Genomic DNA, 22657 nt, shown 5'->3' with positions numbered 1-22657 from the left:
AGAGACTGAATATTCTCCGAAATGCACACACACAACGTTGTTAGAATTTAGATATTCCAAGCATTACTAACTATGTACACCAGGGGTGCCATGCAACACAGCAGCTTCCCAAAAGCACTCACCACACCAGTTCTTTTTAGTTCACCACTTGTTCTGTTTTGCTTGGTCAGCCTTGAGATGCTCATGTCCTCGCGTAACACTGTTCATGCTCCTGTTTCCTAACACACACATCCCCCAAACACAAACAATTCCTTCCATACTAGAGAATCAAATCAAGAGATTCAAAGCTTCTGAAACAGATGCAAAGCCCGCTACATAGCGGATAAGTCAGGCACCTACTTCAAGTCACCAGATTTTCAAATAAACAAATTGAAAACTAGAATTCATTGCCCAAATACTATTAAAACGCACTAATCCTCGCTGTAAGGAGATAGAAAGACAAAGCAAAACACTTAACATATTACCTTATAAGACTTAAGGGACAAAAATGTTCTGATCCGAAGTGGGATATCAACTCCACCTAAGGAATGATATGTACTTAAATAAAACTCCAAAGACCCACAGAATCAAGAGGTCATTTAATATATACATCCAGTCTTGAAATTGCAAGTCTTGTTAACTCAAGAGATTTGTAAATTGCCCATAACAGAAAAGACTGAAAGATTTATTCTTGCCATGCATTAAAGTACTGAGTTGCAGCAGAGAACACCCCAAGCCCCATGCATTCATCATTCCACAAGAAGAGGTTGCTAACCTTTATGTACTTGATGAACATCTGAAGCAAGAGAAAGGAAAAGAGAAAAAAAAAAAAAAAGAAATGTCAGTACAAAGGCTGAACACATGCCACAGGCAACTAGAGTTTTGTTGTTTTCAATTCAGTACTATAAGTGCCTAAGACAAGTTATGAAGGATAAAGTTGCAATACTACTTCATCTGCCTTAGGCAGCAAGATTTCATTTAGCCCTTGTACCTTGCAGATAGAAGGTAACATGCAACAAGTGTTTTATTAATTAATTTAAGTTATTCAGTTTTTCTAGGCAGCATAATTGCAGACAGAATACTGAAGTACGTTAAATTCACTAAGTGTATTTTTTCCCCCCTTAAAGATCACAGATTACAGAAAATTACTCGAAAGGAAAAAACCTTCATAGCATGCATTCTATGTACTGCTGCTGCTTCAAGTTCAATATAACATGCTTCAATTTATAGAAATACTACTGGAAGAAAACAGAGCATCTGATGATACAACTGGAAGCTTCAGTCATCCATGTATTTCTAGTGAGAACTTGACTACACACTGGTATTTAATCTAAATTAATCTGCAAGCATAGAATGCATCTATTATAGCACTACGTAGACACTACCAATGAATGACTGTAATAATCCGCAAGTGAGAACTATTCGCTTAATTTACAACTACACCACACTTACACAAAAATTTCCATTATTTTTGATACAAGTTCATTAAGGCACTTCAAAAATCAAAAGTTTTTGAAAAATTGTATGAACACTTCTTCTGTAGACTAGGCACACTCAGAACTTGCTTACTTTTTTTGTGCTATAAAGTAAAAACATTACAAGAACAATCCTTTGAAAATTTTACCATGCTACATTATTCAAGGCAGAAGGAACACTGCATTCACGAAGCGATTACGTGCTGAAGCATGCAGTGCAATTCTGGAACTTCAGTGACAAGCAAGATTCCAGCTACCTTAAGGCATTAATTCAGCCAGAAAGCAGAATTTAAAATATATGAAATATTTATCCTGTGACTCATGCAGAATTTCTGAGTAGAGAAGTTATCTAACTATCATTCGTAGCTACTTCTTCATGTAAGCACAAATAGTAATTCAGTAGCACAAACCTAATTATTTTTTTGGGGGCACACCATAATTGCAAGGTAACACATCACTGGAGAGGACCTAAATGTTCTGTATTTTATTTGACTTTAAACCTCCGCTATGTCCCCGTGTTTTCACAAAAGCTTTTATCCCAGTCCAAGTACCACATTATTTATGGAGTTTTATTCTCTTTGAGTCTCCTGAGAAAAGACAGCTTGCTGCAAGTTATTCTGAAGGCAGAAAGACCATGGCAAGTGCTCCAGTAGCAGTAAGCCTAAATAATTTGCATGAGTCGCAGCTAAAATTGAATAACTGCACTTCCAGTCTATTGATGAGAAACAATTCAAATGCTTTCTCTTTCAGATTCACTTAAAACTGTATGGCAGAACAGAGCACAAAAATATCAAGAAATACGCATATTTTAATCTATACTCCAGAAAGTGTGCATATATATGTATCTACACACATGCACACAAAGCAGGCACAGCCAAGAGACAAAACAGGTCAATACTTCTACAGAGGACAGTTGGTTACGTCAAAGACTAGACCGTTGTATGGATTTTTCTTAATTCAGGTACCAACTAAGTACATACTTGGACACAAAGTAACAGGCGCATCCCAAGATCCCCTCAATTACCATTATGAGGAAGGCAACATACTTGTGATTGTGTGACAAGAGGTTTAGTACGTGGCAATCACACTAGGGCCACTAATGAAACTAGCGCAATTAATGGTAAAGCATGCTTTGGTAACACATTTCTCTGGAAAGGTCTCTATGTTATATAGGGCAAGCCCAGCAAACACTTCCTTCCTGAGAAATGCAGATGCTTTTGCAGCGTTAAGTTACCTTAACGTATTTTGCATACATCTGTTCATCCAGAGGAAAGCTTTGGACGTTTCTCTCATCTCTGGCATGGAAAGTACCTAATTTAATCCATTTATTTGTTGGGTACCTAGAAAAGGAACAAAGGAGTCAGCTAATGAAATGCAAAACCCCATCTTTTACCAACATTTGCTGAAGTTTCCCCCAAAGCCTTTTCACAAAAGAATTTTTTTTTTTTCCAGTTGCAAGATAGCAGCAATGTGTTCTTTATCGAAAGAAGAGTTGCAAGATAAAGCTAGTCTCAACACAAAAATCTCTGCAGTACCTCTTCACATACTTAAAACAGCGCACAAGCCCTTGAAGGACAAAACCCTATACTTAATCCAATTACTGAAATTCAGCCAGCCTCCAGTAAAGTTTCTGGAACTAAAAAAAGTCACCTCATATGACCATTTAAGAATATGACACCTAAGTGATAGGCTGTAAATATTGTTGTAAGCAAGCAGCAAAAAAATAATTAAAAAAAAAAGCATACAAAACCCCTGTGAGCAAAGCAAGAGTTAGAACTAGGCAACAGACAAAGCATTGAAAATCAGAATCTACACACTTTAAGCACTGAAGAAGAAAGCGAGGGGGTTTGATGCACTGTGCAAATGTCTCCTCTTTCACACATCAGAACAGCCTGCTCACTCCCGGAAAGCAGTGGGAGTACACCACCTAAAACATGATAAAGCCACCCTTTAACCAGCCATTCAGCCAACCAGTAGTATTCTTACCCCTTCCAATTCTTCAATAGTGTACTACTATTTTTTCTTTTTAAATAATTGGGGGGCTTTTTGGACCAAGTTCAGCACTGAAGACAGCATAAGCTACATGAAAAAGGACTGAACGACAAGGGAAGAGACAGTCCATAACTCCAGTGGCATTCTGTTCAGGAATGTTCTTTTTATAATGTGCCATCCACTACCTCGCTACTGTGTGATTTCCGTTGCCTCCCTGCTACTTTCCAACAAAAATCTTTCGTTTTCATTTTTCAGGTGGCAAAGAAAACAATACAGGAAGCATGGAAAGAACTCAAGCCAGGTATTCCAAGACCTCACAGTTGCCCTTTACATGGAAAAGATATGCTAGCAACTGATAATATACACACACAAAGAAAATTCATGTGATTTCACAATGCATTACACTTTGCATAACAACAAACATACACAGACTGTGTTTTATGAAGTCATCCTTTAATAATTATTTCATTTTTCATTCAGAAGGGTGGGTTTTGATACCATACCTGTCACTAATAGACACCAGAAAGTCTTTTGGAGTGGAAGAGAATAATTCATGGTTTGCAATGTCAAGCTGCTTTACTTGGACTGGTTCACAGAGCTCAATAACAAACCTTGAAGAAAAAAAGGAAATGTTAAAAAAAATATAATGCACTTTTCCTTCTGCAGTTAAAGTACTCAGTCCTTTACCTTGTTACTGCATCCTTCACTGGGTATAAAAAAAACACTACAAAAAACACTGTACAGTAAGGAGGCATCATTTATTACTCCTTTCAAAATCACTATGATATTTAGTTGTATACCTAGCTTAGTAACTCTAGATATTACCTGCAGCTACAAAAGCTTCATCCATCTTGTACTCAAATGCAAGAAGTTGCAGAACTGAAAACCAAGGGTAGCAAACCTCATTTAAACCACACCTGAAATACCAGTTAGCGTATGGTAAATTCTGATTTTTATTACGTCAATTATATATGTCTTTGACAATTATAGATTACTTGACAGCTGGGGAAAGAAACCAAAATCTTTACTTGAACACTCAGTGCTTTCTCTTCTGTAAGACTATAATTATGCAAAACCTACAAATACTAAAGTGAATAAAATTATCCCCTTAATCTTATTTTTTAATACCAGAGACAGAATTCTATGGGAGACATAATAAAGCATCTATTGCTCAATCTGTCCAAGGTCCTGACACACACACAGGTCAAGTCAGTCCTACAGGATACAGACAGTCCCATTCCACTCCAATGGAAAACTATAACCACACTCCTGTCACACAAACAAGCCCCAGTCACCTACCAGATTTTAGTACTGCAAGGATTTAGCATATAAAGGTCCATGTTTTCCATCAAAATTGCTGAAGTGCTCTGGATAAAGAAGAGAATTAGTATTTTAAATTGCATGGTAGATACTAACAGAGCACCAAGGGCTTCTCCCCAAATCAGTTTAATATTAGTTACACAGACTAATAATACCAAGTTTCATAACATTCCAACCAAGATAATATACAAGAGACAGTACGCCACACTACTTTGGGGCAATCACAGATTAAGTACAACAGCAAGCTGCTTAATCCAACTTTGTTCAGTTGTTCAGTTTCTGTAGTGAGTAGATTCTGCTCCCCCTTCCAAATTCACTTAAAAAAAAAGACATCAACTTCTCTATAGCAATCCCTCGTAAAAAAGGGACAGATTATCATTTATGTCCCATTTTTACAATTCAAAAAATTACAATAAACCCAAGCATATAAATAAAAAATTACTTCAGAAATCAGTATTCAGCTTTAAGTGTACTTCATACTACTTCTTGCATAACAGTAAACTGAAATAACACACCCTAATAATAAGTAAATGCCTACCTTTGCCTCTGGATTTGCTGCCAAAATTTTGGCACCACACTCTACAGAGGCATAGTTATTTCTATTTTTCTGGACTTTTTTTGTGGAATGCTGCCCACCAACAGCAGAAGGGTGCATTGACTGACCTAGGTAGAAGAAAATATTGTTACTATAATAAACCACACAGACAGCATTTTCACTTTCAGGACTCTTCTGCTCACTGCTTTTATATAATAAATGCTATTAATTATGTAGTTCTAGTAGGAAAATGAAGTTCCAGGCTGCGTTCCAAATTGAGACAGTTTCACTAATCAAATCTGACACAAATAAAAGTGGTCTGTATTTAGACCAAACCAATGAATCCTGAACTTACTCTTTTCTTTCTCCACCTCCATGACTTTCTTCTTCCATTCATCAAATGTTGGAATGTCTCCAGGGTCCTTTGGAGTTATCACTGATGTAGGGTCAATTTCTCCTGTTTTCTTATAGTCTTTCTACAAAAGAAAGAGCCACCAATTGTGACTTTTTCAGTACCAATGATGAAAAAGATGAACTTCAGTGCTTAAAAAAAAGAAGCAGCAAAGTATGGTCTCATCAAGTCAATAGCAGACACATCATTTGAAAAGGAACAGCTTAGCGCCAAGGTAAACTCACAAGCCAGAAAAGAAACCATGACGATTTCTTCCCAGAATCAGACATTCTTTCACTGTGATGCTGGTAATTTTTGTGGCTAAACTAATACATTTTAAGTAAAACACAAGCATTCTGTCTCATAAAAATGTCTGCTTTTTCCTCATGATTTTTACTTTTCCTCTCTCTATGGAAAAAAAGGTTTCCCCTGTAGCAGAAAGCTTCAAATACAAATGTTGTGACCAACATGATGGAATTCCAGAGTCCCCTGGAGTCTCTGAACACCTCAAAAAACAGCAGAGTGAGGTATTATTTTAAAATGTCCTATTTAATGATCAAAGAAATAATGTTTTTGGACCTACTTGACAATGCAGCAACCCTTTTCAGTTAACCACATGCTATACTATGTCAAGTCTTAATTTCTCCTTTGTACAAACACATTTCCAGCACACCACCAGATGGGAGAAGAGCTTCTGCTAGAAGTTTCAACTCTAAAGGTTATTTTAGTAAACAACATTTTACAGGTAGCTTCCACAATGACTGTTTTGTAGGTTGACATTTTCTCTGCACTTAAAGCAAGAATTATTTCACATAGACTTCTGTACCTGAAAGCCCTCAAAAGGGGCAAACCCACATAGCTGGACAGAAGCAACAACAGAAATCTACACATCACTACACTGCAACAGAACTGTATATGTGGCATACACAAAAAAATATCCCAACATATTTTTAGAAATTAGAGGACCTAAAAAAAATTAAAATCTCCCAAGAAAGTTCAGGACAGAAGATCCACTTTGAGCTATGACAGAAGTGGGAAGTAAAAAAACTGAGTAAGCAATGCCAAATCAAGCTCTTGTTGAATTATGACATCAGATCAATGCCATAATAATTTAATTTGCAGTGTTTAAAGCATTAAATAAAGAAAATCTTGGCTTTTTAATTTTTTTAATGATTGTTTATAGCATCCATTACATCCATTTGTTTATAGCAAGTTTTTTAAAAGACTGCTCCTGACTGCATGTAATTATTTTAAGGTACGCTGTACTTTGTTCAATAATCTTGAGAAAAACTTCTCTGGTTTTTTTTTTTTTTTTAAAAAAAAAAAGAGTTATCCAAATTGTTAGTGAAAGTAAATGTGATCCTAAAAGAGCAAAAAAAATGGAATTGCCTTGTCATGCCCTTGGTCATTTTTCACCTATTTAAAAAAACATAAGCTTCAGAAAGTGTGCCTCGTGGTAAAAGCACAAAAACAGTCATACAACTAAGTATAGAAGACCTGCCTAGCCAAGTATCCCACTTCAACAGTGGCCAAATAAAATATCTGGGAAAGAATAAACACACACCATTTTGTATTTCCTTAAACTGTCATCTTGCCTCTAGCCATCTGCTTGCTACTCAGGAACTTCCTGACTCAGTCAAGATTCAACCCTCAGACTTCTCTTCTACAAGTTTACCTGGACCGAGCAACTCCTCCAGCATCCACAGCATCCTGCAGAAGTCCCAGCTTAACCAACTGTTGCATGAAGAACATTTCTGCTGGATTCTGCTCCAGATAGTTTTAGTCTGTTTCCCCAAGTCTTGTAATTAAAGAAACTTAGCTCAGAAACACTGTTCTGTGCCAATGGATCGACCTTGCTGCCCTTTTTCCCCCCATTTATTACACCCTTGTTGAGATGGCAGTATCAGAACCACACAATGCTCAAGATGTGAAGGCTGTGCATTTATACAGCGGCAATCAGAAAAGAGTTGGCATCATTCATCTTTAATAATGGTGATAACCTAACAGGTGGCACGAGGCTCCTGGGGGTACTGAGTGGACATCAGCACTGCTTACCTCTCTTTTTAAGTTCTCTGAGGCATTCAGAGCAGATTTTTGCTCATCTGCCCCCTTTTCAGCTGCTGAAACCTTTGACTCAAACTCAGATTTTGTCTTCTTTCCCTTGCCATGTGAAGATGATATGTTTTCTATATGTTGACCTGCAAGGCTGAAAGTTAAAAGAGTATTAGGACCTATAAAATGATCACATGCTCAGCCATATGCAATATTAAACACACACACAAACACATAGATAAGCAAGCACACACAAATGTTTGTTGCAAGGCCAGGACAGAAAAGAACAATTGCTTTTAAATTATTCAGACTCACAACCTGCTTCAATACTCACCTCTCTGGTGGACTGACAAAAGAGGAAGGCTCACTCTGAGGGTCAGCCTCAAGTGTCCCACCAATATCACAGTCAGGTTCTGACTGCTCAGCTTCACTAGAGCTGACTACAGGAGTATCAGCACGGGAATTTTCTATTGCACTGAAGGGAAAGAAATAACACGCTTTTTTTACCCTTCTGATAATACAAGCAGCCCTGATAACCAGCCACAAAACTAAAGATATTTCTAAGTTTTCAAAGAGCAACCGTCTTGCAGAAATAATTAAGAGGAATGAAGTATGCTTTACCTATGGAATTGCATTCTCAGCTGTACCCGTGCAAGAATAGGATTTCCTTCTCCAGCCTGTCTGTGCCAGCAAAAGAACTCAAAGCTACCTTCTCATCTCCTACAATTCTCATCTAACATCTTACCAAACACTGCAATGGATAATTTTTTCCCCCCGTCATCACTACAAACTCTGAACAGCTTCAACCTGACTGCCAGCAATTTTCTTTTCCCTTTCAACAAAGGAATCAAACACTAGACCGAGTTCCATCACTAAGAGCTCCTAATGTTCCCAAGTCAACAAGCAGCAGTCAGAACAGAACTTGGCTAAAACTAGAGGAGAAAAGGGGTGGCATAATGATATACAGTACAGCCGACCAGACTTCCCTTTCACTAGATTAGCAAAAAAAAATAAAAAAATCAGTGTAATGAAAATGTAGTAACAGTAGACCATTATCCAAGCTACATCAACAGCCCAAACTAGCTAATCTGCCTATTGCTTTACTTGGTCTCTCCCAGAAAGGCTGAACACACCACATCAGACAAATTCTAAGGCAAAAACTGAAAAGAAAGCCTCCCTACATGTTCTTTCAGAACAACAACATGGGTGGGGAGGAGAAAATGGACAGATAATAATAACTTTAGTTTATAACTTCTGTGACTGCCCTCTCCAGTACAACGATGACTTTCACATTCATCTAGAAGGTTATAAAGCAGATCTGACTAAAAGCTTTATTCTGCCTCCCAAATTTCAACGTAAGCTTTCCTCACTGTCAGCAGCAAACTAGGTTAATCCAGTATCATGATACAGAGCTGCCAAAACACAAACAGTACATCAGCAACTTAAAAGGGGATCTTTTCTGCTTCTCCGACTGCTACAATTATCAACAGAAGCAGCTGCAACAAATCCAGGGAGCCAATTTCATTACCTTTCATATGATAAAGTTCCCACAGTATAAAACAAAACACTCGTAGGCATTCAAGACCTTTTGCTATGTAGCAAAATCTAACAAACACTACGAATACAAGAATTTATTATTAGCTACAAACAGGGAGCAGTTTCTCCAAATGCCCCAGAAGTCACACATCTGAGATGCACACAGTACAGCTCTGCATGTAACACAGGTTCAGCAGTACACTTAAGCTTCACATTTTCTTGATCTCACTGGATAGATGACAGTATGAATAATTGTCAACTGAATAAAATAGGGGACAAGTATGAACCTAAAAATACCCTGACGTCAGGGTGTACCTGAATGGCATCAAGTAACTAATTTTGGCAGAAGGGGAGTAGCACAAGGCTAAAAGATGTAATGCTCCCTCTCCTTTGGGTACTTTCATTTGTTAGTAGCTTTGCCTTAATTTTTAAAGTGCATTACCAAGCTTACTTTGCATAGCAGCTGTCTTTACTTGCAGCCAGAAGAGAAGCTCAGATTATTTTTTAAGATGTTTTCCCCAGATTAGGTCTGGATAGAAAAGCTACAATCAGTGCTATCCTAAAAAAAATAATGAATCATTACAAAGTAAAAATAGTTTGGAATAAAATTACTTCCAGAATATTTTGACTAGGAGGTCCTGCTGGGATAGCAGACTGGTAACACCTAAGGGAGCTGGACTTTGTTACATGGATGGGAATCAGTACCTAAAACAGGAAAAATGCTGATTAAGGATAAAAAAATGCAACTGAGTCTTTTCAAAGATCTTGTTTAAGTATGGAGTTGGACTGCAGCTCTTTTGGATATTAATCTGTACAAAAAGAGACCACCTATTACCATGTAAAGCTGAACTGAAGTTTGAAATCATGTATAAACATGCATCTCTCCTCCTATACCAATTCTACACTTTTTTCTTGTAAACGGTACTAGTGTCAGAACACTTTACCAACCATTAACTAATACAGCAGATGCTCCAAAACAAAATTTCCATTGTTATTTGTTTCACAGTTTGAGACTTCAGAGTTCATTGTTCTAGTATTCCCCAACCATGACAGCAAGACTGTTTTCAACAGTTACAAGATACCGAGCTGAATGTTCAAAAGAAAACAACCTGAATCTCCTCCTTAGACCTGACAACAGTAGGACTTATAACACGTTACACAAATGAGTCTGTACAGTAGTCAACAAAAGCTATAAAAAGAAACACAGCAAAATTACATTCCAGCTTTGCTTTATAAAAACTGCGTATTTGGGAAGCTTGATTTTTGAAGACTTGCAATTAAACTTACTTATTAAGCATTAGCCCTAGCAGACTAGGCAGTATCAGTCAGCAGACAAGATTTCCTGACCTTTTCTAGGGTAAAGAGACTAAATTTGCTACACAGGAAAAACTGGACTCTTAAAAAACCTGAACATCAAAAGAGCAGTCTACTTCATTTTTCATGTGCTGAATTTTTATCTACCAAAATATTAAATCTTTATCAGCAGATAATCAGAATAATATATTCCCTTTAGCATACATTAAAAAGCCCACGAGAATTTAGTGAAAGTATAAGAATACACATATGAATATCCAGGCTACATTTCACATTTGATAGCATGGCCTTCCACAACAGAAGGGAAACAAAAGCTCATCAACTCTTGAAGACTGCCTGCAGCAGAGGTAGCTCTGCAATACACTAAGTACTAGAAAAGCAAACGGTCTTAGTTACATTTATACTAAAACATGCTATTTCCTCAGAAGTCTCTTAATATCGGAACTTATTTAGGACCGCGCTGTTTTAAGTCCTAGAATAAAATTCTGCCAAGTTCTTTTTTAACCAAAAGCTGAGACCGATGCCGAAGCAGCCTTGGGGCTTGTCGTCATAGATGTGAAAGCACATTTCTGAAGGGCAGAATGCCTCACGGTGAAGACCTGAGCGCTTTTATAGTATAGATTACCCAGCACATAAAAGATATCGGGTATTTTTTTCCAGCCAAAACAGCAGCTTAGAAACTAATGTCAATAGGATGACACTTCACGCAAGTACACAACTCTTAATCCACTAGACTAAGTAAATGATGGCATTTACTCCATTAGCACTGACACGATAAACCAAAGTACAGCAAAAGAACCACGTGCAGCAGTCTAGCCTTACTCCTACCAAACCTAAAGAGGTAACCCTTCTAACAACAGAGAAAGTGATATTCTCTCAAAGTCCAAGACAATAAAATAAATAAAAAATTAATAAAGTTAAAAAAAGACTTACTGGGGCTGCGAGACTGGAGGTATCTCTGAGGTAGGTGAACTGGAAATGTTTTCAGTGCTTGCAACTATGCTAGACGAAGCTTCATTTAAGTCTACTGAAGGTGGAGTCTCAACATCAGGCTGGCTTGCTTCACCCATTTCTGCAGTCTGTGAAAACAGCACAAACATTTTTCAAAACTACACCATCTAGTAGGGAGTTTTAACAGTTCAGTAGATCCAATTTCTGTCATCAATGAACCTGAAAACCAGACAGCAAGACAGTTAAGGAATAAATCTTCTCAATGAGAAGGTGTTTTATTTTATAAAAGAGATACTTCATACCTATAACATCTAATTTTAATTTGTCTTGGAAATATTAGTTAGTACCTACAAATATTTAATTATTCTTACTTATGCACATGGGAAATGCAAGATCTGTTTGGTCACACATTTTCTCCTTCATTGGAAACATGAGTCTGACAGCAACTGTGCGTGCAAGCAAAACACAATAGATTGTTACTATGAGCTTTCGATAACCAAAATGAAAAAGTCCAAAATCCAAGAAGCATTTGAAGAATGTACGGAGACAATGAATGAAATAAAAATGTCTCGCCTGGTCAGACTTTGTAAAGTCATCAAGTAGCTCTTCTGTAGAGTAACTCCGCATACTTGAGTCTGCATGCTCAGACTCCAGTCTGGGACCAGCCTCTTCCCCCTAGTATATTAAAGGTAAAACAACAGTAAGTATGCTGTAACACAGACCTATTCCATAAGAGGAGTTACCTTTGGTACAGACTGAATAATACTACCTTTAAAACCACTAAAATATCAATAAGTTAAGCTACATGAATCTTCTGAGCCACTGCCCCTGTACATGTAAAATCTCATCTGTATAATGACTACAGCAAGTTAAAACAATTCAGTTAAATCTTCACAGGAAAGACCATTCTAGCATTGTCTTAAATCATTCCGTTTGTGTGCTAGGAAAGATAATCAATCTGCTATGAAGCTCTAGGTTGACAAATCCTCCCCATCTCCTTCCTGCCCTAAGTAGGAAGGGAAAAAAAGAAATCCTAATATGATTTTGCAACAGACCACCATTAAAAAATAACACTTGGCACATTTCAGTTACAGCAGTCTTATCAGCAGAACCAGTCTTCTGTAACCTTTTAAAGCAACCTTTTCTTTTACAACTAAAGATTGACAATCAAGTGCAGTGAATTCACAAAGTAAAAAAGAATATACACTTGAGAAAAAAAAAACCACAACAAAAAAACCTTTTAAACCACCTGATGTAGAACTAACAAGAATTTACTTGCTCCTCAAATATATTTTTTTTTTTTTAGTTACAACACGTGCGAGTTATTTTTGAGCAATACTTTAAAATACAGCAAGAAATCTGGTAGAAATTTACACACACCTCACTTTATAAGGGTTACCTAAAATCCTGTGGTCAAACACTAGAAGTGCTAGTGTTCGGATCTAAAATGGGCTGCTAAGCCATACAAAATTATATGATCATATTAATTTGAGAGGGGCATACACTGGAAGAGCAGGAACTACAAATCTGAGCTGGCAACCTCACAGAAACATTTCTCCCCAAATATTATTAGCTCATATCTTAGTCCCTAAGATTAAACAGCATCAATGCCTTGAAGGGACAACTGATGTAAGGAAAACTGATCAAGGGCTGCAAGACTGCTCTTTTTGGGTAGGACAGCTCCAGCAGCCTACTTAGAAGTACCAGACACATGCTTAAGATTTCTCATACACCCAAGAGATTTTTCTTTAATGAGTAAGTAGTACAGTATAATGCATGAGCTTTCAAATCTTTGGGTTTAAGTTCAGAGATCTGCTTAACAATGCAACCATGTTAACAGAATGAAGGGAAGAATGTTGCAAAAAAAGTAGGAAAACATACACCAGTGGCTTCCCAGTCTCAAAGCTTACTTGATCTTTCCAGTTTTATTACATCAGCCATTAAACTCGAGCAGGACTTTTTTCAGGCAGCTAGAAGAATAGGACTGAATGCTACTTGGTTGTACAAGCTGGCATAAAAAAATCAGCTAGCCTAAACACTGAAATGCTTAAGAAACCTACAATATTTTAAAAATATTTTTTCTGGTCAGTTAGCTCTCCACACAAGTCAACTACAATGTTCAACACACATTTTGCAGGTTTGATGTGACATAGAAAAAAACTTCCTGGAATGAGGGCCATGATTAGCACTACTACTGATTGGTGGAGGAAATGGGAAGACCAATAATATCAATAATGCCCATGCTTATCATAGGACTGATTCTTTACTTGTGTAAATTAACTCATTACAAGTCATGGTAATTTCATTTATCAGGGTGGAATGTTTACACTCAATTTAATCCAAAGTGCTGAGTAATGTAAATAAGGGATAGAGACTTATTAGCATTTCACATATGTATTTTCACTTAATTAGTTTTTATTAAACAGGAGGAAAACAAAGTGATAAATACTGACTTAATAAAACAATCTTAGGTCTTCTATTTAGGATAAAAATCACTGGTGCACTGGGGTTTTAAACACAACACAGATGCAACTGGCATAGCATGGCCTAGACTTCCTGAGGCCAGCACCTCTTACCATGGTCCCCACAGAGCCACACACAATCCCTGATGACCACTTCTTCTAACATCTGGCACCCAAATAAAGAAAAAACTGGGTCACCATTACTAGCTTTACTAATTGTCCCCTCACACACACACACAAACTGTCCAGCCGTATTTCTGTATAACTGCAACAAACTTGACAGTAAAGGAAAACAAAAATTTGGGAAGATAACATCACATTTCACAAAACAACTGGGCACATTAAACAATCTGGCCAAGACGACCCCATGAATCAAAGTGCATGAATCAGGTACTTTTTTTTATTTAATGTCAAGCCAGACTGAGTAGTTAATTAACATGATTTATTCAGCATACCTTTTCCTGGACATTTTCATCATTTGCCAGGGCACAAGCATCACCTGAAGCATATTGCACTGCCGATGAAAGACTGTCTTTACAAAAGACATGCCAAACAGGAAGCCTATTAAAAAAAAAAAAGTCAAAGTCTTGATTTAAAAACCGAAGAAATGATATTTTAAAATTCCCTCAGCACTGTCCCCCTCAACCTTTTTTCAGCTGTTCCCAAGAGATGTCAATAAAAAATACACATATACAGTTCATAGATACTAGTCTATCAAAACCATTGGAGGACTTAACTTTAAGAAATTAGTAACACAAAACACATGACACATTTACTACTTCCGGAAGACAAAAGTATCAGCAAAACAGTTATTGCATGACACCATGTCACAAAGCAGAAGCTGACAAATTGGTGAAGTTGCTGCTGGTTAGGAAGTATTTGAATTAACTATACCTTTTGTCATATAGTAACAGGATATCTTAACAATGATTATTACTAAGCAAAAACTAAAGCCACAGATTCAAAAAATAAAGCTGCTTATTTCCCTGATACAGATCACACAGAGCATCATCAAGCACATTTAAGAGAATTACAGAAAGTATATTAAACAAAAGGCCCATGCAAAAGCCAATGAAAACAGAGACAAATGGCAAACCAGGTGCTGGCTTTAGATACAACCTCCATAGAGATTTGTTTTGTACTTTCAGTTCAGAACAGTTTTGCTTCTTGGTAGAAATGGATTTATTTCCATAGAAAAGCAGCCAGCATCTATACAAGCACTTGCACCAGACCAGCATCTTTAGTCACAAAAGTGGTTGCACCAAGTGCATGGCCGTGTCACATCCTAGGCAACACCCGCAGAGCAAAGCATTAGGCTGGAGGGCCAACGGCCAGCAAAGGTCTTCATGCAGTCTTTGAGTAAGCCCAGGAAAATGCTGGGCAAATTGAGCTTTTAGTGGAGTTTTCAACAATTCTCGAACAGAGACATGTACCGCTTTAAAGCCGAATGCCTTTCCAGGAGCTACTGCTCCCACGACAGCCAGGTGATCGGTACAGCCCTGTGTGAATTCACACAAACGTCACTGCGCACCCTGAAGAAAGGGCTGCCTCCTCCTCCTCCAGGAGACAGATCTACAGCAGACCTTCAAGCACGCAGGAAATCTGGATACAGCAACCTTCTGACATAAGTTTTGAAAACTAAAATACAGCCTTAACGGTCAGTCATACCAGTAAGAACATCACTAGATCAGGATTCACTTATGCAACTGGGATCATAACAGTGTTTAGAATCTGAACTACCACTCATCTTAAAAATTTGAAGATCACCTTTATTGGAAAGTATATGCAACACAGATTCCCCCACTGAGGAGGAACCCATGCCACAATCGATCACAGCCAAGTATTATATTTTAAAGTTTCATGCATATATACACATACACACACAGGGAGCACTACTTCTCCAGGTTGCAGGCAAAACACAAAACTGGGCTGTTGCAGAGATACAAACCTATTGCTGCTCCTCCACCCACATCAGTGGGGAGTGGTGGCAAGGCACTAGCCACCCTAAATCCAGGTCTGTGACCACCAGAAGAGCAGAAGATGGTGGACAAGGAACTCAGGGGTTCTGACATGCCTTTCTGGAGACGGGCAAATAAGGTGTCCCAGGTCTGTCTCAGCCCTGCTGCACCTCAGCAAAATTCCCCACCTTTGAGGCAACAGCCTTCCTCTGAACTGAATGGAAGCTCTCAAGCCAGGCAGCAACTGCTGCAGTTACTGGAAACCAAAGCACTGAATATAAGGGTATAAAGACATTTATAACCACTTACTGCAGCAGCTACAAAGTCACATGTCTCAGTTAAGTAGAAAATGAGGTGTATGCGTTCCCACACATCTTCAATTCCCATCCCATCACGTAGTTACTTGTTTGTATTAAGTTTTCCATCAAACCTCTGTCTTATCCTAAGCACAGGACATACACTTCAGAGACTGAATGAAGTGTTACCAGACGTATGGCCTTACTTCCTAGCTCTCACTTGGAAAAATACTTATGCAAATACTTTGAGTAATTTTTTTTATGAAAAGTTGTTGCAGTCATTTCATGGAGAAATTTTCTCATGCTCTTAATTCCAGTACCTCTGGTCTCTCCTTCCAGCTATGACTACTCCCTGATTGTTCATAAAAATAGGAGACAGATCAGAAATTGTATAGAACATATTGTAGCCCATTCCACCCCTTATTACACATGCACACAAATATGTTATTTCCTATCTTGCTTACACTAAGGGGGGACCTTCAGTGAACTGTACAGAGCAACATTAAGTCCCTTAATGATGAAAAGGAAAGATATCATTGGCTATGAATCAACATTTTAAAACACAGGGTATATTTCTCACAACCACTTTAGTACCTACTTTAGCACTTGCAGTCATGAAAAGCACTTAACACAAAAGGCATACATTCCTTGCCTTAATATATTGACACTTTTAACACAACAATTCATGCTTTATTAGAGCATGAACACAGCTTTTAGAAGAATGCAGTTTGACAGCTCATATATTTAAGCTATTCTGACAATCTGTCCAATACCCAATTTGCTTATTTTCAGTAATTCTTCTCAGTCCACTCCCCAACTCAAACATGATGCCTCAAGTCTTCCAAGAGCCCTCTAAGCATGGGAGGGGACTGAAAACTCATTTTGTATATGCATGCATGCACGCACCCACAGGAAAACCTGAGCTCTACTGCAACAGAGGATGCAGCAGGAAGGGTGTACCATTCAACTGCTACCATCGAGCACTGACAGAGCATTAAGAACACAAATCCACAGAACGCAAGGCCACATGAGACCAGCCATTCTATGAGAAGTCAATTAGTCACCTTATCAGGACCACTGCTACTCTTCTTTCAGCATTCTACATATGCAGTCAACAGGCATCTTCAGCCACAGGCTGGTAACAGATGTAGCCCACAATAAAAAAAAAATTGCCAAATTGCTTAGCACGTCTGTTAAGCAGTTCTCTATATTCAGAAAGAGAACAAACATGAAAACTTAAGTGTTAGTTTACAGCAAACGGAATCCTTGAGTTTAATAAACTTGCACAGTATGTCCAGTGAAAGCCCAGCAGCTTCTGCATCTGTCTATGCCAATATATCCTTCCCTTTCTCGTGACTGAAGAGAAGCATTTGAACGGTGACTTGGAAGCAAGCAGATCTAATGCCCAAATAATACTGGAGATCAGTCACTAGATATACTGTCTCAGGTACAAAGTGTATCTTCAAGTAACAAAATAGTGTAGAAATGACTTCAAGAGATTGTTCCAAACACATAACCAACAGTTAGCAACTTACATGGATAGGGAAGCTTTTGTTAGTTCCATTTCTGGTAAGTATGACTCAAAATAGCAGCTGCTATTAAATCTCATAAAGAACAAAGAAACTTAGGCATGAGTCTTTTAGTGTCATCATTAATGTAATTGAAAAGCTATTTTTCAGCATGATGTGCGCAAACCCAAAAGCAAAAGCTGCAAGCCCAGACACAGAAGCTGGGGGGAAGAACTTTACTCTTCACAGGGCAGGCACATACCGTGGTTCTCTACTGAAGCAGAAAGCCTGCTCACCCCTATCTGCACGGTGCAGTACACTTATTGCTATACAAATTGGCTACGGTCTACTGATGGCGGTTAGGCTTTTGAAAAGGAACGCACTGTAATTCAAAAGTGCAGGTGGTTTTGAAACTGCAGTGCAGGTTTCATGTGAAAGGGTGTCCAGTTCTAATTTGGTAAGTAATTGTGAAGGAGGCTGCAGAAGAGTATCAGAGATAGGAAAGTATTGATAACTTTTGACAAGCATAAAAATCAAGTAAGAAGTAAACAACTGGTAAGAAAAATTATTCATACAGTTACAGCTGACCAAAAAAAAAATAAATCCAAATTAGCAACATCTGAAGAGCAGTTTTCCCACAATTTGATCTGCCCAGAGAAAAACAGCCTAAGGTTTCCTTCCCAAAGTCTTCATATGAAAAAAATTAACACTCACACAAGATTCAGTTCAAACATATCTGTCCTCTAAATGACTCAAGAGTTTTTTTAAATTCTTCCCAAACAAGACCTACTTTTGGACACTGGAGAGTGAAGCAGTTCAAAGCAGTTTACAGTTGATACCTGTGAGACAGCAATTTTAAGCAAAAAGAAAAATCAAAGGAAGCTGTGACCAGCATACCGATGACCGAGCCGCCCCCAAGCGCAGCGGGAACAGCCTCTCCAAGGCCATCCCTGACATTTCCTGCACATCTCCGAGGGTTGTTATGGGTTGTATTACCGACAGGTGCAGATGCACCAAAGCCCAGCAGCTAAGGGGGAGAAAGGACACATCACATCCCCGCCATGTGACACTTCACTACCGAAAACATGCACAGGATCAGCTCAGAATAGGCCTGTGCAAGAGAAGGACGGCGGGTTTTGGACCTAGGGGCGGAGAGCTGGCAGAGCAGGCCTGTGAACGGGGCAGAGGCACCTTGGTTTGGATTAATCAGGTAAAAAATGAGATAAGCTGCGTCAAAAGGAGGAAGGCAGGAAAATACCTTTTTGCTTTGAACACGTCCTACAGGTCTGCAACTGCTGTCGCTAGCCTGTCAGAGAGAACAAGGCTCTATGAGAACCAGTAGCTCAGCAGATCTGCATCCGAACTCTGGAGTCAGCAGTGATCTGCCTTCCAGCCACAGGCAATGCAGAAAAAACAGCAAAAGGAGGGAACCCTCTCCCCAGTGACTTAATGGAATCAATCTTTTTCTCAGCTCAACAAGAGGAACTTGCATTTAAAAGGGCCTGCAGAACAAAATAAACCTCTCAGAAAATGAAGACAGGGCTTTTAGGACTGTGACATTATTTCACCCCATCAGAGGCAGAAAGCTATTTGCAAGGCACCGACTGCTTCAGCACAGTCTCCCCAGACACAACACTTACTTCTGTATACAAAGTGGAAATAAGCGTTGATAAATGCCATGAAGAACTATTAATCTTCCCTAACGCTGGCCAGAATACTAACAACAAACAACAACAAAACCCACACCATTCATTTAGAAGCCATTTATTACCACAGAACAGCAGCATGCATTACTAAGATAATTTTAAAAGTTATGATGGCTCTTCAAGGAATAAAAAAGCTGAAAACTAGATCTACAGATCTAGACTAAGTAAGGATGCTGCCAGCAAGGTACTGATACCATCTCATTTCCTTCCACTACCCACTAACTTTATTCATGCACTAAAAAAAACAAACCCCAAAACAAACAAACAAAAAAAAAATCGAGCTTTTTTGCAAATTCTTTACCAATCCATTGTATCTCACAATCAATTTAGGTTTTTAATCTTGCCCACTCTTTGCAAAGAATGTGCTCTCCAAACTGTCAAACTGAAATGCGACACAAAAAAGCCAGTTACTTAATTTATTCAACACAAAGATACTTTTGACAATACTGAACTTTATAGCTTCAGACAGCGAGATTCCAATCAGCAGTTTAAAAACACGGCTTTCAGCATTTTAAATGCATTAGCATGCAAAGACTGCAAAAGAAGGTTACAGTTGCACCATATACTTCCAGATTGAACTGATTTACTGCCTGAAGGGGGTAGTCCTGCATCCCACCTTCAGCCACACATTTCTCTGCACCCCCTGATGTGATCTTGGGATTGTGGACACAATGCCAGTAACTTCCAAGGACCAGAAAGCCAGCATTGGGCTGGAATATATTCAGATAAAAAGATCTGAGAAGACAGAGGGAGAACATACCATTTGTTTGTGACTGTCCGCTATTGTTCCAAGTTAAACAACAGAAACCAAGGACGAGGAGTTAACAGCGGAAAACCTCCTCATTCCTTCCTTACAGTGCTATCAATATTACTCTCATCCTTTCCCAGGAGAGGCTGCTGAGATAACAGCCACCTTTGCAGCACGTAACTGTATACTGCTTCGATCCACTGCCCATAGTAGACAATAGCTTCTATTAGATGCACACTGCAATACATATCTCTTCCTTCTTGAATAACCAGATACCCTATTTCAGGCACTTAGAGCAGGACAGAAGTCACAAACCCCAGCCTCAGAGGGTGTCCCCTCCAGAAGTGCTCAAACAAACAGGCAGCTCCTAGTGATTCCTGGTAACAGACTTCTATAATACTGCACTGAAGATTGCAGCTTAAGAGAATCTCCCTGCGTTGTCAAACTCATCTTTAATGCAAGGTTTGGAGAAAAGAACACATCCTGGAAAAACACAATAAAACCTGATGCTAACCACAAAGGCTACAGGAAAACAGTAGAACAGCCATGAACTGTGAATAAACCTCAAGGCTTTTAGAGTCTATAGTAATGTCTACACTAACTTATACACCATTGAAGATTTCCCTCGCTGCTTAAATTCATGAGCTTGTCTACACAATACTGCAACAGCAGGCTCAGAATCAGAAGCAGCTGTGGTGCACCATGCTTAAAACTCACTGTAAATGCAAAACAGTTTAACACGGTGCCAAGGATTGGAATGTTAGCATAAATTTTGCAACATGAATTTTGTCCTAGATCATTGTAAAGCTGCAATCACCCAACTTCCAGACATTTTATTATGTATTTTTAATGGACGTCTTACCTTTAAAAGGATTTCAACAAAACCTTGATTGCCATTCTAGAACTCAGCTCAAAGAAGGTTCCTTTGAGCACCTAAGCTAATTTTTGAACTGTTGGAAACTTCTACTGATATTCCAATCCAGTTTAAGTCATTTATACCAGTATTTTTTAATCACCCAAGCAAAAGTTCTTTACTCTAGCTTTGGGATCAGTCTGCCTGTTACACCAGCTCAGTATTTTCACCAAGAATTACACAAAAGTTTTTAGACTTGCAGTTCTATATTACCCTGTCCTCAGCCAAAAGTTTTCAAGCAGAAATAAAATCCTCTTCAGGCAGAAGGGCTGGTAGCATCTCCAAGTGTTAACTACAGCAACATTGTACATCCTCCCCTTGAAAGAATTCACCAAAAGATGGATTAGTAATGAAAACTAAAGACACGAAAAGCAAAAAAGCCAGAAAGTATTCTGTAACATATTCAGTGATAAGAACACTAAAGCGAAAAAGAACTAATAACAGGTTAGAGGAAGCCATTTCAGAAGAAGTTGAAATTAAGTGCTGAAGTGAGGCACATCTCATTGGAACTTCATGAGGGGGGTACATATGCCACTTTAGTACACCCCTTGCATAACACACACACATCTGAAGTTCCTAGGACAAATCTTTCAGGAGACACTGCTTGAAAGCACCGATTTTAAAATTATTTTAGAAGGTATATATTCAATAATTCAATGAGCCAAGCATTTGTTTTGCATAAGACACCAGAGGCCCTGTTTGCATACACCACTTTCAGCTTGAGCAGGCTATATGCTAAGCATATTGATATTTTAATTTTAAAGAGTCCAAGAGTTCCAGTGCAGCTTTTGACCCAACGTTAACTACAATGCAAAGACACCTCCAAACAAGACACTCGGTATCTAGGAACATACTTTTCCATCCTGAAATCAGATGCCTGGAACAAAAGTTTTGGTTATATGAACAATGCCCAAATAATTTCTTCCTGCCATAAAACGTACACACACAGTGCTCATTTTACAATCCGCCTTCTGAAGAGATTTAAGTAACTGCACAAGAGGGGAATTGCCAGATAAAATCCTGAGCCCTGTTACAAGCAAGTTACACTAGCAGTTCCACCCAGATCATTAGGGCACTCTTCTGCAAACACAATACTCTGCTGAAAAGAGGATTTCTATGGCAAGAGAAACGTTACACTGGAACACAAGCCTCTCAGTCCCCAACACCTTTCTGTTATTAACAGATGCAAGCTCAAGGTTTAAGCCAAAAGTCAGTAATAAAGTCAATAAATGTTCAGTTAGCAAAACCTCTACTTCTGTGATCTCTAATCTGGCTTGCATAGCTTTTGCCTGTGCAGAACAGGAGCGGCAAAATAAACACAAGTGATGTTATCACACTCCCAGTATAGCATTGTTTTCTTCAGAGCTCCCCCTGCATAACAAGAAGCTTTCAACAAGCACACCTTCAAAAATGTAGAAGACTAATGTAAGCCAAAACTAGAAATATCTCATTGAAATTCACATAAATCTTCACATCAATAGGCAGGAAGACAAAGCAATCTCTAAATCTAGCCCCTTTCAA

At 38.5% G+C, this 22657-nt stretch overlaps 1 protein-coding gene across 6 annotated transcripts in view; it reads right to left on the bottom strand.

The window, feature by feature from the left end:
- Positions 1-22657, bottom strand: part of SUCO (SUN domain containing ossification factor) — a 40913-nt gene that overhangs the window by 14491 nt on the left and 3765 nt on the right. For 4 of the 6 annotated variants that reach the window (XM_055724432.1, XM_055724428.1, XM_055724430.1 and 1 more), the window contains exons 2-13: positions 14463-14568; positions 12119-12220; positions 11528-11673; positions 8079-8219; positions 7748-7898; positions 5657-5777; positions 5305-5429; positions 4746-4813; positions 3950-4057; positions 2689-2794; positions 755-775; positions 465-520 (exon numbers count right to left, since the gene is read on the bottom strand). In XM_055724432.1, the coding sequence (XP_055580407.1) occupies positions 465-520; positions 755-775; positions 2689-2794; positions 3950-4057; positions 4746-4813; positions 5305-5429; positions 5657-5777; positions 7748-7898; positions 8079-8219; positions 11528-11673; positions 12119-12220; positions 14463-14568 (1251 nt within the window). The other 2 variants (XM_055724431.1, XM_055724433.1) reach the window with 2 other exon arrangements.

Source organism: Falco cherrug, chromosome 12 (genome assembly GCF_023634085.1).
Source record: "Falco cherrug isolate bFalChe1 chromosome 12, bFalChe1.pri, whole genome shotgun sequence".
Lineage (NCBI taxonomy): Eukaryota > Metazoa > Chordata > Aves > Falconiformes > Falconidae > Falco > Falco cherrug.
This window is presented reverse-complemented; position numbering and strand designations above follow the sequence as displayed.